The 18,471-nt window shown below is 33.7% G+C and overlaps 1 protein-coding gene across 1 annotated transcript in view; it reads left to right on the top strand.

Moving 5' to 3' along the window:
- Nucleotides 1-18,471, top strand: part of LRP1B (LDL receptor related protein 1B) — a 1,897,925-nt gene that overhangs the window by 1,614,833 nt on the left and 264,621 nt on the right. The window contains exons 50-53 of the mRNA XM_073019651.1: nt 5,335-5,457; nt 7,566-7,685; nt 11,934-12,062; nt 15,062-15,184. Coding sequence (XP_072875752.1) covers nt 5,335-5,457; nt 7,566-7,685; nt 11,934-12,062; nt 15,062-15,184 — 495 coding nt within the window. The remainder of the gene's footprint in view (nt 1-5,334; nt 5,458-7,565; nt 7,686-11,933; nt 12,063-15,061; nt 15,185-18,471) is intronic.

Genomic DNA, 18,471 nt, shown 5'->3' with positions numbered 1-18,471 from the left:
ATTGTGTCTCTGCTTTCATTTATTTCAAATTATCATTTATTATCTGCTTTAATTTCATTGTTTACCCAAAATTCATTCAGAGCAAGTTTTAATTTCTATGTTGTATGGTTTTGAGTATTCCTCTGGTTATTGATTTCTATTTTTTCTATTTTTATTCCACTGAGGCCTGAGAATTTTGTATTTTTTAAAAAATTAATGAGACTTGTTTTTTGATCACACATGTGGTTTAACTTTAGAGTATGTTTTGTATACAGATGAGAAGAATGTATATGCTATGGTCATCTGGAGTGTTCTGTGGATGTCTATTAGGTCCAATTGGTCAAGTGTTGAATTACAGTCAGAATTTGCTTGTTAGTTTTCTACCCCATTGACGTAATGATGTCACTGGTGTATTGAATTCCGCTACTATTATTGTGTGGCTATCAAGTTGTTTTGTAGGTCTAGAAGTACTAGTTTTATGAATCTAGATGCTCTTCTTTATTTTTTTCTACTGTCGTTTTAGACTCTGTTTTATCTGATATAAGAATAGCAAATACTGCTCTTTTTGGTTTTCCATTTGCATGATAGATCTTTCTTCACCCTTTTCTTTGAGCCTATGGGTGTCATTACATGTCAGATAGGTCTCTTGAAGATGGCAGAAGAATAGGTTTTGCTTTTTTATCCAGTTTACAACTCTTATCTCTTTTAAAGCCATTTGCATTCAAGGTTAATATTGACATGTGAGATTTTGTTCTCGTTGTAGTGTTGTTAGCTAGGTGATTTTTAGTGTCATTTGTGTAGTTGCTTTATAGGGTTCATGGGCTGTGTGCTTATGTGTTCTTTTATGGTAGTATCATTCTTTCATTTCCATTCAAAGAACCCCCTTAAGGCTCTCTCCTAGTACTGATCTGGTGGTGATCTAGTCCTTTAACAATTGCTTGTGTGGGGAAGACTTTATTTCTCCTTTATTTATGGAGGTTAGTTTGGTGGAATATAAAATTCTTAACTGGCATTTCTTTTCCTTAAGAATGCTAAACATAGGCCCCCAATCTCTTCTGGGTATTAAGGTTTCTTCTGAGAAGTCGGTTGTTAGTCTGCTAGGTTTCACTTTATAGGTGATATGTCCCATTTTCATAGCTGCCTTCAAACTTCTTTTGTGTTGATTTTGGACAGCCCAATGACCATGTGCTGTGCCTTGGGGATGATTGTCTTGTTCAGTATCTTGCGGGAGATCTCTGACTATCTGGAATCTGTCTGTTGATTTCTCTAGAAAGATTGGAGATATTTTCATGAATTATACCATCAAATATGTTTTCTATGTTGCATACTTTCTCTTCTCTCTCATGAATCTCAATAAGTCATAGATTTTATCACTTTTCATGATCCTATATTTCTCAAAAGCTTTGTTAATTTTCTAAAATCCATTTTTCTTTATTTTTGGAAAAAAAATTAATTTGAAGGACCAGTCTCCCAGCTTTGGAATTCTTTCTTCTGCTTGATCTAGTCTATTGTTAAGGCTTTCAATTGTATTTGGAACTTCTGTAGTGATTTTTTTTTTAATTCGGAAAGTTCTGTTTAGTTCTTTCTTAATACCTCTAGTTGTCTTTCAAATCCTAATTTTTTTTTTCTGTTTTCTTTGTGTTAGATTTCAAACTTCTCTTGGGTTTTGTTGAGTATTCTTGCTATCCATATTCTAAATTTTAGAGCATTTGACTGTAGCTCACTACAGGTCTTTCACATAAAAAAAGTTAATTATATAAAATATTTATAAGAAATATAGACATTTATTACTTTAGACTCATGAAACTGGCACCAAGATTCTTCCTTTTTTTTTCCTTTTTTAAAAAATTGTACTTTAAGTTCTAGGGTACATGTGCACAATGTGCAGGTTTGTTACATATGCATACATGTGTCATTTTGGTGTGCTGCACCCATCAGCTCGCCATCTACATTAGGCATTTCTCCTAATGCTATACCTCACTCACCCCCCAACTCCACGACAGGCCCCAGTGTGTGATGTTCCCTGCCCTGTGTCCAAGTGTTCCCATTGTTCAGTTCCCACCTATGAGTGAGAACATGTGGTGTTTGGTTTTCTGTCTTTGCAATAGTTTGCTCAGGATGATGGTTTCCAGCTTTATCCATGTCCCTACAAAGGACGTGAATTCATCCTTTTCTATGGCTGCATAGTATTCCATGGTGTAGATGTGCCACATTTTCTTAATCCAGTCTATCATTGATGGACGTTTGGGTTGATTCCAAATTTTTGCTATTGTGAATAGTGCTGCAATAAATATATGTGTGCATGTGTCTTTATAGCAGCATGATTTATAATCCTTTGGGTATATACCCAGTAATAGGATCACTGGGTCAAATTGTATTTCTAATTCTAGAACCTTGAGGAATCGCCACACTGTCTTCCACAATGGTTGAACTAGTTTGCACTCCTACCAACAGTGTGAAAGTGTTCCTATTTCTCCACATCCTCTCCAGCACCTGTTGTTTCCTGACTTTTTAATGATTGCCATTCTAACTAGTGTGAGATGGTATGTATCTCATTGTGGTTTTGATTTGCATTTCTCTGATGGCCAGTGATGATGAGCATTTTTTCCTGTGTCTGTTGGCTGTCGACATATCTTCTTTTGAAAAGTGTCCATTCATATCCTTTGCCCACTTTTTGATGGGGTTGTTTGATTTTTTTTTCTTGTAAATTTGTTTGAGTTCTTTGTAGATTCTGGATATTAGACCTGTGTCAGATAGGTAGATTGCAAAAATTTTCTCCCATTCTGTAGGTTGCCTGTTCACTCTGATGGTAGTTTCTTTTGCTGTGCAGAAGCTCTTTAATTAGATCCTATTTGTCAATTTTGGCTTTTGTTGCCATTGCTTTTGGTGTTTTAGTCATGAAGTCCTTGCCCATGCCTATGTCCTGAGTGGTACTGTCAAGGGTTTCTTCTAGGGTTTTTATGGTATTAGGTCTAACATTTAAGTCTTTAATCCATCTTGAATTAATTTTTGTATAAGGTGTAAGGAAGAGATCTAGTTTGAGCTTTTTACATATGGCTAGCCAATTTTCCCAACACCTTTTATTAAATAAAGAATCCTTTCCCCATTTCTTGTTTTTGTTAGGTTTGTCAAAGATCGATGGTTGTAGATGTGTAGTGTTATTTCTGAGGCCTCTGTTCTGTTCCATTGGTCTAAATCTCTGTTTTGGTACCAGTACCATGCTGTTTTGGTTATTGTAAACTTTTAGTGTAGTTTGAATTCAGGTAGCGTGATGTCTCCAGCTTTGTTCTTTTTGCTTTGTCTTGGCAATGTGGACTCTTTTTTTAGTTCCATATGGACGTTAAAGTAGTTTTTTCCAATTCTGTGAAGAAAGTCATTGGTAGCTTGCTGGGGATGGCATTGGATCTATAAATTACCTTGAGCAGTGTGGCCGTTTTTACAATATTTATTCTTCCTATGCATGAACATGGAATGTTCTTCCAGTTGTTTGTGTCCACTTTTATTTCTGGTCAGGGCAGTCAGGCAAGAGAAAGAAATAAAGAGTATTCAATTAGGAAAAGAGGAAGTCAAATAGTCCCTGTTTGCAGATGACGTAAGTGTATATTTAGAAAATCTCATTGTCTCAGCCCAAAATATCCTTAAGCTGATAAGCAACTTCAAGCAATGTCTCAGGATACAAAATCAGTGTTCAAAAATCACAAGCATTCTTATACGCTGATAACAGACAAACAGCCAAATCATGAGTGAACACCCATTCACAATTGTTAGAAAAAGAATAAAATATCTAGGAATCCAACTTACAAGGGATATGAAGGACCTCTTCAAGGAGAACTACAAACCACTGCTCAATGAAACTGGCGCCAAGATTCTTAATCTAATTTTCTGATTGCAACAACACATTCTTTACCTCAGTATAACTGTAGTTAATTTTGAAATTATCTTGAGGTCAGCATATGATAGATATTAATTAAACTAATATTTTATTTTTCTTTGTTGTGATCTCCATCTCTTTCTAGTATTAATAAGTTATCTTAAGAATTAACTTTCAACACTAATTGAGAATCATAAATTTTTTATTGGGTAAGAAGGAAAGGGACATGCATGCAGGCTTATAAGGCAGGTGGACAGACAGGAAGCCAGCGATGGTCAGCCTAAATACTTTAGGTTAGATCCAGGAAACATCCTAAGCATCCTAAAATGTTTTGACTTAATGCTGAATTCACTCAAAAAATGTATTTTCATCTTTAATTATATCTACAAAGTCGACATATAAAAAATAAAATGCATACAATTTTTGTTATCTTAAAATAGTCATAATAGACTATTGTAGTGTCATTGGGATATCTACACTAGGGTTTACTTCCTGCTTGGCTATAGACCAAACAGTCTAAAATCATGAAAACTTGAAGGAGCAACGGAACAGATGACACCCAATTAAAAGATAAATATAGGCTGAGTGCTGTGGCTCACACCTGTAATCCCAGCACTTTGGGAGGCCAAGGTGGGTGGATCATGGGATCAGAAGTTCAAGACCAGCCTGACCAATATGGTAAAACCTCGTCTCTACTAAAAATACAAAAATTAGCTGAGAGTGGTGGCATGTGCCTATAGTCCCAGCTACTCAGGAGTCTGAGGCAGGGGAATCACTTGAGCCTGGGAGACGGAGTTTGCAGTGAGTCAAGATTGTGCCACTGTACTCCAATATGGGTGACAGAGTGGGACTCCTTGTCAAAAGAAAAAAATAATTTTACATACAGTTACTTTTTTATGATAATTCTGGAAGGTATAATAATTTTAGATTTGCCAGTGTAACTCGTTTATTCTTCCTTAAAATATAGAATAATTGTTTAAATACTGTTGAGAAATACTCCAAATAGAGGGCCATAGAAACACTAAATTCACACTTTTCCAGCAAAGATACACCAATGTATTATTATTTTGTGCTATGAACATGGAATTCAGAATATTTTTCACCCAAATATTATTCTTTGGCCTTAGGCTTACTCAATTTAAAGTCGTATATATTTTTTAGCTTTATTTTATGTTTATTAACTAAGTGCTACTCTGTTACAATTTAAACTGATTTTACATTAGTATACTTTTTCTGTACTAAGACTCAATACTGGATTGCATTTGATTATCATGTCTCCTGGGTTTCTGTTCTGGGACGATTTCTCAGTCTTTCCTTTATTTTCATAACCTTGGCATTCTTTAGGAAAACATCTTAGCTCTTTTAAAGTTTACTTATTTTTTATCTCTTTCAGTTCAGGGAGTATTAATGTTTTATCTACCTATATTTCAGAAGTCTAAAATTGATTTGAATTGTTTGACATTACGTTTTATATTTTATCACAGTTCAAAACAAACACAAATGTGAAGAAAATTATTTTAGTTGTCCTAGTGGAAGATGCATTTTGACTACCTGGATATGTGATGGTCAGCAAGATTGTGAGGATGGGCTTGATGAATTCCACTGTGGTGAGACTTTGTATTTAGCCTTAGTTTTGTTAACCTTACTATTACTTACATGTTAGTATTCTCTTATATAGGGATTTTATCCAAAATATTGTCAGCTGATTTTAACTAATTTACGTTTTTATTAGATAATAAAAAAAGGTAAATATTAAAATTAAAAGAGTTTATAATGAAGACTAACACTCTTTGGTCCTAGACTTTTCTTTTAACCTTCTGTGTTTTTGTTGAATAATTACTTCCATCAGTTTATAATACAGGTGTAATAAAGTTATACCTTTTCTTAATTTATTACCTTTAGGTTGTACCTAATATATTTGCTTTCTGCTATAAATTAAGGATTTGGCATGCACTACTTGTTATATTTCCCCCACCTATTATTGGCATCTGCATGGGGAATTGGGTCTAACACCCTATGGACACTAAAACCCATGGATGCTCGAGTCCCTTATATAAAGCAGCTTAGTATTTGCATATAACCTATGCACATCCTCCTGTACATTTTAAATAACCTCTTGATTACTTATAATGCCTAATGCAATGTAAATACTTTGTTAATTGTTGTTTCATTGTATTATTTTGTATTATATTTTATTCTTGTATTGTTATTATTTAATTTTATTTTTTCAAATACTTCTGTGGTTTGTTGAATCCATGGATATTAACACACACATGTGGAGAGCTGACTGAATATTATTATACTGAAAATTTCTACTAATTACATGTATGGCTTTCAATAATATACATAAACTTCTATTTCTTTAAACTTTTGCCTTTCATCTTCTACCTCCTAATTTCTGTGTGTGTACACTTTATTTCATGTTATGTTGTCAAACTAAGAAAGCATTTTTAAATTTATTTTCTAAAATGTATGGATTTTGTGATTTGCAAATCAAAGAAATCTCCAATAGGAAAGCAAGGTATATATCACTATTTACATTTAGCACAAATAACATACACTGTGGTGAATAGAGTAGAAAAAAGATTAAAAACAGATTTTCTGTGAAATGTCAAACTCTCCTAAAAGTAAATGTCATCATGAAATGTGAAGGTGCATTTTGTTTGATTAAGTTGCTATATATCTTTACATTAGAGCCAGATTTTGAACAAGACTAGCAGAGAACTTCCAAAATACCGTATGTGGATTCATAATTTCTGAACAGTGGCCATTACAAGATCGTAATTTTACTTTTTCCAAACTTCAGTTTTCTAATGTTCTCTATTTTACTGGTCATCTAATTAAGCATTTTAAGTGAAAATGCAAAGTTTTGCAACTGTTTGTGAAATCAAAAACAAAATTGCTATTTTTACAAGAGTTTATATTTTGAACACCTTAATTTGGAAGGATTTTACTTTTGAATATTTTCTAGTCATAATTATGCTGGGTAAAAAGGGAGGCTGGGAATGGAGGAAAGCAATATTAAAATTGGCCTTGGAAATAAATGGAGTATATTGTTATTATAAAAACATAATCTAATAATAAAAATGTCAGCAACTATGCCAGTTGATTTAGGTGTTATTAGTCAGGTATAACAAACTCAAGTGTTTCCAAGGAAGCAACACAAAAACATCAGCACAGTTGCTAGATTCAAAACTGTCAGGTTGTCTTCAAGCTGTAACCTCCTTAGTCACCCACTTTTAAAAACAAACCTATCTACTGGTCAGTCCACCATATTATTACCTTACTTAAGATGTAAGTTTTTTCTCTTGGCTCAAATATAGATTTAAATTTTAAAAGTATGACTAGACTACACCAGAAATATTTATTTTATATATGTGCATCACACATTAAAAAAAAAAAAAAAAAAAAAAAAAGAAAAGAAAAGAAAACAGACAAATATACCTGGAGTAGAGTGACGAGTATTAGGACTACCTCAAAGGCAAGCCTTGTAAGAATCACGTTGAAGAAATAATGGTTGTATAAACTGGAAACACAGGGGAAATATGCAAGCTGACGCCAAAATTTCTTAGAATTATCATAGAGAAGAAGAATTTGGCTTCTTTTATTATAAGACGGTTGATTTTAGCAGAGTCTAAGAATGAATCTTGTCATTGTCGGATCTATTGTAAGACGGTCTCAACCTAATTAGTTTTTCCTTTTGTTTGTTTTCTAGATTCTTCCTGCTCTTGGAACCAATTTGCTTGTTCTGCACAAAAATGTATTTCTAAGCATTGGATTTGTGATGGAGAGGATGATTGTGGGGATGGATTAGATGAAAGTGATAGCATTTGTGGTAAGTTGTCTATTTTCTGTCCTCAATCAGTTTTTAAGCATTATATATGCTCTATAATTTTAGAGCATGCACAAAATTTGCTAATTTATTAAAATTAACATACAATTTATGTGTACACTTCTAAGTAGCTGTTTTTATTATTTTCATGACAATCCATTATTCTATTATTTTTTACATATAAAGCTGTTATTCAATATTCGGTGTTTTTCCTTAATATTACCACAATAAATGTATTTGTACACTTTATGTGTAGTTTTCAGTGACTTCTTTGAAGCAAATATCAAAGACTGAGATTACAGGGTCAAATAATCAAACAATTTTTTCCATGATGCATCCTGTATACCACTGTTATCCTCCAAAATTAGTATACTAATTTATACTGCCACCACCCACACATGCTGTTTATGTGCATATGTTGTGTGTTATAGTCATTCTTATTGCTGAATTGTTTTAAATAAGAAGTAAAGGAAGATGGCTATTTTATATGATTTTAAAATGTACTTTAAAATGTAGCTTTATAGGATTAGAGGTATTAGTATCAAATATCTGTATTTACTATATGTCAACTATAAGGTCAGTATAATTGCTTTTTAATATTCACAAATATTTAACAAATAGTTAAATAGAATTATTCACTGAGTTTCCTAAGGGGTAAAAGAAGGAAACAAGCTAATCTTTAATTTTTTTTTTTTTTTCTAACTGGCTAAGAATTTCACTAATTTGTGTAGATGTCTTTTGGTTGTCTATGTAATCTATTTCTGTGTATACATTCGTACTTGTAGATATATATTCTTTACTCATTACATCAGCCTTTGGTGGCAGCTGTTACCATCCTCTTTTAGGAAGAGAAGGACCCAAATCATAGAATAAGGTGTATGTATAGATTTTAGTGTATTTAACACCTCTTTTATACTTCAGGGTTTGTGGACTGCTATTTCTGTCACAAACATGGAGAAAGGTAGAATTTTATAGTATTCGAGCTAAACTGAAGTTATTTGTAAACAACATGAAATTGGAGATATTCTTGAAAGCAGGCGATTTATTTTCTTGTATTTAAGTCACTCAAAATCTACTTTTTACTTACATAGCTGAAACAATTTACAGTTATGCCACAGACAAATAGAAAGATCACTATCAAAAAGCTATGAACGAAAAAATGTCAGTAGCCAATTAGATGTCTGACAGTCTGTTTCTCTTTGCTATTATTTTTAAAAATAATTTTAATAAAAGAATTACCTACTTACAATAGGATGAACACGGTTTCAATCTCTAAAATTATCTTACCTTTGACTTTTGTTAACCTCTGCACTATGGCCCCATTGATAACACTGCACTTTCTAAATGGACACAATATTATAGGGGCAAAAATCTCTAAAGTCGTGTAGAGGTGAGTTCTCCCACATCTGCATTTGCAAGCTGTGTAATCATAGACCGCTTCGTTTTATTCCTTATTTTGATGATTCCTTACCTATTAATTGGATACAAAAAGATTTATCCTTATATAACTATATACCTAGTATGATCATCTAACATAACCAATACACACTATATTTATGAGGTTTTTCTGATTTTATTTCTCCTGCCTCATTTCTTTGTCAAAGTATTGTCAGTGTCCTAATAATGCTTTTTTATTAAAGACTAATAAGAAAATGGACGTGTTTACCTGCAATCAAAATACTGAGCTAATTTGCTCTAATTATGAGCTGTATTTTATGTACTAACTACCAAGCTTGAGACACATAAAGAAAATACTGCTTTGGACCAATCATCTGTCAATGAACTGAACCTCATATTTTAGAACAGGAAAATAATTTTATAAATAATTTATCTCACTTGTTTTTAACCTTTGGGGTGCAAAAGATCCTTCTCAGAAGTGTGTTAAAAATGTAGTTTCCCGATTTCCAATTCAAAATATTCTGATACAGGATGTAAACACGTTCTTTATTGATATGCATAGAGTGATTCTGATCTGGAATATTGAGGGTCCATTTTGAAAACCATGGTCTAGTTTATTTCCATCTTTTGAGAGATGAAAAAAGAGAAACTCACAGAAATTGATAAATTTGCCTGAGGTCACTCAGATAATTAACTATGACAGAGGTATGAGCAGAATTCAGGTTCCGAAATATTAAATAGGATAGTGACTCTTATCAGTCAAATATTATCTGAGTGGGTGTGCAAGATGGATCTAGTGGAATTTATCAACGTGTCTTTCTTCTCCCTAGGGATTCTTTTCCCTGAGGAAGGTAATATGTCTCCAGATGGCAGTGGCAACTATGAAATAAAGTCATGAATTTTTTCTTTGGGCCATTTTCTTCCCAATTGACTATGATGTTTTGGCATGTTATTAACACAAAATCTGTTGAATACTATCAAGGGATCCAGAAAATTAGCTACAAAGAGCCTTATGCCATTTTATAGCTGGAGTATCTTGGTAATTATCCAGTCATACCCATCATTTTAAAGATAGGGTAATTCAGGTGCTAGTCTTCACCAAGGTCATACAGAATTAGATTTCTCCACTGCCAAATAAGGGCTCTTTCTATCAGACTGCCTTGAGAACAAATTAAAGTGATAATATGGCAGTAGACAAGAAATTTTACATTTATCAAAACTTCCTTAAGAGAAAAAAATGCAGTTACAAAAGTCTCAAGCTAAACAGTAAAAATGTTATACAAAGCATTGAATTGAGAATATAATAGTAAAAAGGACACTTTATGTGTTCACGACAAGCTTAAAAAGGATAGATAAGGAGGAATAATATAAAAATATTTTCTGTGGAAAGAGAATTTTAATATAGAAAATACTAAAGACATACTAGTTAGCAAACAAAATCATTTTTAAATGAAAATACCTTTATTTAATAGATTATTTTCTAACTTCTTCCAGTATTATATAACATGCTAAACTCCGTTCTATTAAATAGATCCTCAATTAAATAAGCAAATCTAGATTACTGGGGGATTTGTCAACATTCACACTTCATCCTTTCCTTCAGGTAAGGTATATGTCCAGAACAGGTATGTTTATGTTGCAAAAGACTCCTCGAGGATTGTATTGTGATACCCCACTGCTTACCATATTGAAAACATTACCTCAAAAAGAATTTTCTGCTCCTAACAACTCTGGCTGAAAAGTAAGAGGATAAATGATAATCCAATTAAAACACATTGGCTACTGCTTTCAACTGTTAGAAACAAGTATTTTTCATCTAGTCACTTATATTTTCTTCCTGGAGATAATATTCTATTTTCAACAATTCAACAAGTTTCTTTTTTAGCATCTATTCTGGGTAACTTTGGGTCATAAGAAAGTACAATTAAAAAAAAAAAGAGAGAGATTTAGGATTCACTCAGGTACTTTTATAAACAAACAGAACATTCAAAACGTTCATTGTATATAACTGCACAGGGACTAGTAAAACATCAGGAGAGAGGGTCATTTGACATATGGCCACCCTATGATCATAAGTGGAAGGAAAGAGGAACCTTTTGTACTTAAGAGTCCAAATCAACAAGCATTTTTTTGAAAGACATTATCATGCAAACAAAGAAACATTGCAATGATAGAGCAAAGGTAGATTCCAATTATTATGCATGAAAAAATAGAATGTGCATACATTTATTCTTTTGGTACTACAGGATGGAGAGTAATAATAATGACATGAGTGGTCAAAAGATGGTGCTTAGGATTCAGCGGGTTCTGGACTCCCAGTGCAGCATGAGGAATCATGTGAAACTTGTGACTTTCTGCAAGCTTTTCAACTTCTCCGAGCCTTGGTTTTCTTTTCTGTAAAAGCATACTAATAATAGTTCTATGGGTTGGGCTTATTGTATGGATTAAATGAGTTAATATGTTAAGTGCTTAGCACATATTAAGCAATAAAAATAGCATTATTTCAATTACTATTATTTTTCTAGTTTCAGTCTTTTAGAAATGTTATCTCAGTGTATTCACAATTCTATGATATTTCTATGCTTTGCAATATTTTACAAGGATAAAATACATTATTTTCTACCATGTAGCTTTAAGAAATATAACACTATAGCTAGGAAATAATACCTTCTTAGATAAAAATATGTAGACGACTACACAGGAAGAATGATGTTTAATGATTCCCAATAACTACGATCGCCTCTTTATAAGCAACATTCTTCTGCTTCCCCCCTTACTAAAGAAAATGTAAATGGTAGACATTTTCCAGTAGACACAGAGTGATCTTAATGGCATTATGTTTTTGCGTTTCAGGTGCCGTAACCTGTGCTGCTGACATGTTCAACTGCCAGGGCTCTCATGCCTGCGTGCCCCGACATTGGCTTTGTGATGGTGAAAGGGACTGTCCAAATGGAAGCGATGAGCTTTCCACAGCAGGCTGCGGTATGGACACTGGCCAGGGCTGCATGTCAAAGAAAACTGCTACAGCATCCTTGGGCATTTGTTTTTGTAGTATTTGCCGTAGCACATTTCCCATTGCTTTCCCAATTCCTGGGTCGGTAGGTAGTACTGGACTTAATCAGGTGGGATGTTGTTATCACAGTAGTTCTGCAACCTCTTTAACTACTGTTCAATGTTTCAAACATGCACAGTCGGATTACCCGTTTTAAAACCATTTTGATAAACACAGACTTACCATTTCACTTCTCAGCTAATGTAACTGCACTTTATGTGTACGAGTACAGTAGGTTTGGTACTTTCTCTTTTGCGTCGTCCACCACCATCCCTCCTGAAGGCTTTTAGATGGTCTATTATAGAAACTCTGGGAATGACTTCTCTGATCCTAAATAACTACTGATCAGGAGGTCAGTAAACACCTATTAGTCCTAAGGATAGGGTATTAACCCTTGGGTCGTGTAAAAATAGTATGGATATAGCCGAATGAAGCTGAGGGATCAGAAGAGCACCTTTGGAGGTCAGACAATTTACTAAGTTTCTGACTCTAAGTCACCTCAGGAAATTTTCAGGGTATTACTCAACAGTAAACTTTTAGATGAATTCCTTTGCATGATCAGGAGGATGAAGGGACTGCATATTTGAATGCAGATCACAAGGTCACATAGGGGATCTGTTGGGCTGAGCAACTTGTCAGAAATAATGCTGCGAACTCCACTTGTTAAAATGAATTCTTCCAGTCATCTTTCCAATGGCCTGCCTTCACATCTTTTGTATTTGAAGCCATAATGTAAGAGTTGTGTGTGCACGCACGCGTGCGCGTGTGCGTGCGCTTGTGCATGCTTGTTCACGTGTACATGAGGAATAAAGCAGAAAAGAAAAAAGAAAACTTCGAGGCAGAACTATTTGCACAGAACTCATACTATTGTTGTAGAATAATTCACTTTGATCTTGAAACTGATATGTGTGTCTGTAAAGGTCAATGGGGCCACTGAGGGCTACATAATAAAGGATTATGCATCAATTCAGGGATCCAGATGGTCCCAGTATGCTGTTGCTATTGTAGCAAGTTAACACTCTGGGAGGCATATTAACACTTTTGGACCACATGGGTACTATTGAGTAAATTATGTTAAAATGCAGCAAATTGTACTCAAGTGATCTGAAAGTGTTAATGCCAAATAAGTCACTGTTGCTCAGTGTTTTAAAGATTAATTCATGTATTGGAATTGGTGTAATTCACCTGAGTTATCCAACCTGGCATACAGTTCAAAGTTAAGAGGAGTTAGTAAAATCAGAGTTTTACTCTGATTACAACAGGCAGTTGTTCATGCTACTTCTCTGTGGCTTCTATACAACTTTAAAAAACTCTTTGTTAAAAGTAAATTATGCCTGATTACATTATAAAAACCCTTACGTTTTACCTACACTATGTCAATAATTTCTGAGATAAAGGGAGAGATTTATTGGTTCATGGAGCCTGGGATGGTCTGGGGGGATGGGGCTACAGGCAATGGGAAAGAATATTGATAATACCTGTATCTTAAGTGTTAAAGTGAAGTATATAAAATATACCATTCCAATCACAAAGAAATATTATGTAAAATATCCTACTAATATGTAAAATGCCTCATGGAATGATTTCAAGAAAAAGCGATGATATTATCTGAGTCTTGAGGGACAAAGAAGGAGAAAGGTGTTTCATTGGGAGAAAAGTGCTTATTAAGACATGGAATGGAGAAATGGAACACACTTAAGTTTTTCAAGTACCCGCGTTACATATCAATTATTGTAATTGTTGCTGTTATTTGCATTATTGAATTCCCACAATATTGTAGTGAAGTGTTTTGAGGAATCTGCCAAAAATAATTATTATATAAATAGGAGTTTAAAGAACACCTAGACATTTATTATATACTTAAAATGAGCCAAATCTGCCTCACATACGTTATCTATTCCTTATAAGAAATTTATCAGATACATTTTTTTATCCCTATTAAACAGATAAAGAAACAGATGCACCAAGAAGGTAAATTGCTTCCTTAAGAATACAAATATAAGTGCCACAGCCACTTTCTGCAAAACCTTTCTCTTTCCAGCATTCTACAATAGCATATAGCAGATTATTGCTATTTGCAATACCCCAAACCTTGATTCCTGCATAGCATTTACCTTTTAAATATAAGCAAAGATTACTGAAAATATTTGAATGAGCCTTGCAAACCTCTTATTATTCTATGCATGTGGTATTAATTTTTTCTTTCTCTGCACTAGTTATGTTCTTTTGAATTTTTGCTGAAATTTTATTGATCACGTGGATCAACCATTTTTCCCACTTGTTGGAACATTGCTTTCATGGATCAATATTCCTAAAGGGTCAATATTCCATTTCATTTGTGTGGTACTTATGGTGGGGCTGATGACATCAAAGGTCTTACCTTTACCTAATTCAACACCCCACTCTGGAAGTTATCAAAAAGTTTTATTTTATTTTTTTAAAGACAATAACATTCTAAACCTTCTTAGTTTTCTTTACACTTCCTTTATGAACATTAATATTGTTCTTTGCGGGTCTTTTTTTCACAAGGTAGCAACATTGTTATTACTTTACCAGCATTACTGTAGGCATAAGTTAAAAAAAAACCCAGAATATTATTAGCTGAGATATTTTTTCTAACATATGAACATTTGAATTCATCCTTCACCAAATTTAAAATAGCTACATGGCTTGAATTCAGGGTCACTCTGGAATAGTTGAATTCATGAATACTAAATCCTTAAATTATGTGTATTTATATTCAGTCATTCTAATATAAATACATATACAATTATTAGCTCATCTGATGTATTGAATATTATGCAAAGTTTTCTTTTTCTCAGTAACTGTGAGTTATTGGATATGATTTTACATATTCCCCAAGCTCCTAATATGGGAGAAGATAAAATATGTGCTAATCTAACTTTATTTTTTGTGATGTCTTTCTTAGCTCCCAATAATACATGTGATGAAAATGCTTTCATGTGCCATAATAAAGTATGCATTCCCAAGCAATTTGTTTGTGACCATGATGACGACTGTGGAGATGGCTCTGATGAGTCACCACAGTGTGGTAAGTACATCTAAAACTTCATGAAGGAGATTCCTAGGCTAAGAGTCTTTCAAAAGTAGTATGCAAATAAATAACTAAAGCAACAAACAAAGACGTTTCTTAGTGTCATCAAGAGCCAGTGAATTCAGTAATACAAAATCACAGCACCTATAACTTATTTAAGCTCTAGTATAATACATTTATTTGGAAATCATACCTGTTTGAAGTATATTTGCATCAGTATATTGGAAAATGTTTATAAAAATGTCTTTGGGCCGGGTGTGGTGGCTCATGCATGTAGTCCTAGCACTTTGGGAGGCTGAGGCGGGTGGATCACCTGAGGTCAGGAGTTCGAGACCAGCCTGGTCAACATGGTGAAACCCCATCTCTACTAAAAATACAAAAATTAGTTGGGCATGGTGGCACTAGCCTGTAATCCCAGCTACTCCAGAGGCTGAGGCAGGAGAATTGCTTGTACCCAGGAAGTGGAGGTCACAGTGAGCTGAGATTATGCCACTGCACTCCAGCCTGGGTGACAGAGTGAGACCCCATCTCAAAATAAATACATTAAAAAAAAAAAACTTTAGTTTAATATATTTTGAAATACTTGAAATCTGAAGACAGTATATCGCTGGCTTGTTCAGTTCTATAGCCAAATTAAATATTTGAGTAAAAAAAGAATATAATTCAGAATTATCAGAAAAACCAGATACTTAATATTTTCTACCATTTATCTTTTGATGTATTCAATGATTTGATAAAATTTAATATTATCATGAAATGTATATTGCCTTTACATATATTTTTCTACATGTTGTATATAATATCTATACAACATGTAACCTTAATAACATCAATATATTAAAAATACTCAGTTGAAGTTGAACTCTAATGTGAACATAATGTTTTTGTAAAATATTTGAATGCATAGACATGAACAAATGTATACAATGAAAAACTGTGAACTCTATATATGCTCAGAGAAGGCAACAGAATTAGTGCCTTCCTTTGTCCTCCCTGTGCAGTGTCTATAGCCTTGGCCTTTGATATGAACCTCACTGAAATTAGTGGGTATCAGTTTTTATGATTATTTCAGCATGAAGTCATACATTTGATGTGATATTTTTAAGGCTACATCATAGCACAAGATATAAATCTGAAGCAGAATTATATCCGATTGAATACCTCCCCTCTGCTAGACATTATATTTGGTTGATACAGAGATGAATGAGACAGAGAGGCCCCACTTGGAAAAGTCACAGACAAATGGAAAAAACAGAAATTCAATGTAGTACAATAACATATTATGTCAAATAGAAACGAGAATCACAATGAGATCAGAGCTGAGAAGAATAGTTCTTGAGGGAGGCACTACAGAATAGAAGCAGGGAATGTTAGTAAGAGGAAATCCTACGTAATGCTAGAGAGCATGGTGTGGTGGTTAATAGCATGAACCCCAGAGCTGGAGAGCCTGGGTTCAAGTCCTGGATCTTCCACTTAACAGCTATGTGACCTTGAAAAGGTCACTTCACTTCCCTGGGCCTCAGTTTTCCATCTGTAAAATGTGCTTAATAACAAGGCTTAAATGTTAGGACTGTTCAGAGAATTAAATAAATTTATATTTTTAAAGTTCTTAGAGCAGTTTCAGGAACAGTAAATTCTATATGTGTCTACAAAGACTGTAAATTGAGATGGGTGAGGAATAGCAATTAGTCTTCTGTTAATTAAGTGGAAGTTTAAAAAGTTGAAGTTAGATTTGAAAAAGGCTGAAATAGTGTCAGAGAATTTGTATTTAATTATTTTGTCTCTCAGATGCCATCGCACATTTTAACACAAGAGAATGAAATGTTACAGTCACATTTTTGTTTTAGAACCACGTTTTTTTCACCAGAGTGGGAGAAACACTGCCATGGAGCAAAGGAGTCATAGAGGGAAATAAACTAGTTAGGGAGTTATTGTGATAGTTCTGATGATTAATGATGTGGTTTTGAACCAGGTTGAGAATGGTGGAGTGGAAGGTACAGAATGTGTCAGACTTCATTTACAGTAGGATATGGAGGATAAAAGGGAATTTCTAGCCTGGATGACTTGGTGATTGCTGCTATTAATGAGTGTTGGGATATAAGAGGTTAAGGGTTAATTTTGTCGATAAGATGTGAGATGTAATAAAGACTTTATTGTGGACATTTTGAATATGAGGTGTTAATCAATCACATAAAGCTACATAGTGAGTGTGTGATAATTTAATTCTAGGTCAGAAGTACAATGAGGACAAGTAATATTAACTTTCTGTCCATCAGCCTAAAGGTGGCATGAAAATAAAGACCGAACATTGAAGTTAGGGCTTCACTGGCAACATTTTCGAGTGCAACAGGAGAGGACTTCATACAGAAGGAAAATAAGGGAACAGCAAGATCAAAGTTGTAAAGAAGCCAAGGAAGGTAGACTGTGAATATCATTAAGTCAGGAAACTCTTTCCAAGATAGTGTGGTCAGAAACATAAAATGCTGCAAAAAGGTAAAGTAAATAGGAGGCCAAGATCCAGAATTTGACACTTGACACTTGGTGTTTGTTATCTCTAAGAGGAATTTCAGAAGATAGAGGTCACAGAAATGAAATGTTGATTGATTAGAGATGAACTGCAGGCAAGTAAGTGAAAGCAAGATTGGGCAATAAAGAGACAAGAAATGGGCTGGTAAGAGGTGTATAGATAGATTTTTATTGTTATTAGACTGGACAAGACTTCAGTGTATTTATTAAATGAGAAGAAGGAGCTGGTGAAGGAGGAGAGAGAGGGAAGAAATGCTAGGGAAGCTGAGGCTATTAAACTATCTAGTTTAACCCTTCCAATATGAAAACAATTTAAATTAAATATTCATTATTAAGTATATTTTCTGTTGGAATTGTGTTTATTTCTTAAGCCATAAAAATCTTACCCCTTCCCACTTAAAACAGAGCATTTACCCAGATTTATCAGAAAGTTCTACTAGGAATAACTGTTTTTATTGTTGACAAACTTAGAAAAAATTCATTATAAAACAATGTTGAAAATCAAATAAGTTGTACTTACAAATAGACATAGATATGAACTTTTCACAAATGATTTTTTTTATAATTTGAATAAAGGTTTTAATGACCCTAAGAAGCGATATATAGGATAATTATAATAGTTTTTGTTCTTATTGCTCTAAAATTGACTTTTAAATTTTTCTCATTTTAACAATGTTTTTACACATTGAATGCAGCTGTCTAAACATGAACATGATATCAGAGCTTCTGAGAATTATCATTATAGCTCAGAATTATAG

The sequence above is a fragment of the Chlorocebus sabaeus genome, chromosome 10, assembly GCF_047675955.1.
Source record: "Chlorocebus sabaeus isolate Y175 chromosome 10, mChlSab1.0.hap1, whole genome shotgun sequence".
NCBI lineage: Eukaryota > Metazoa > Chordata > Mammalia > Primates > Cercopithecidae > Chlorocebus > Chlorocebus sabaeus.
The sequence above is the reverse complement of the archived record's forward strand: the minus strand, read 5'-3'. Positions and strand labels throughout refer to the sequence as shown.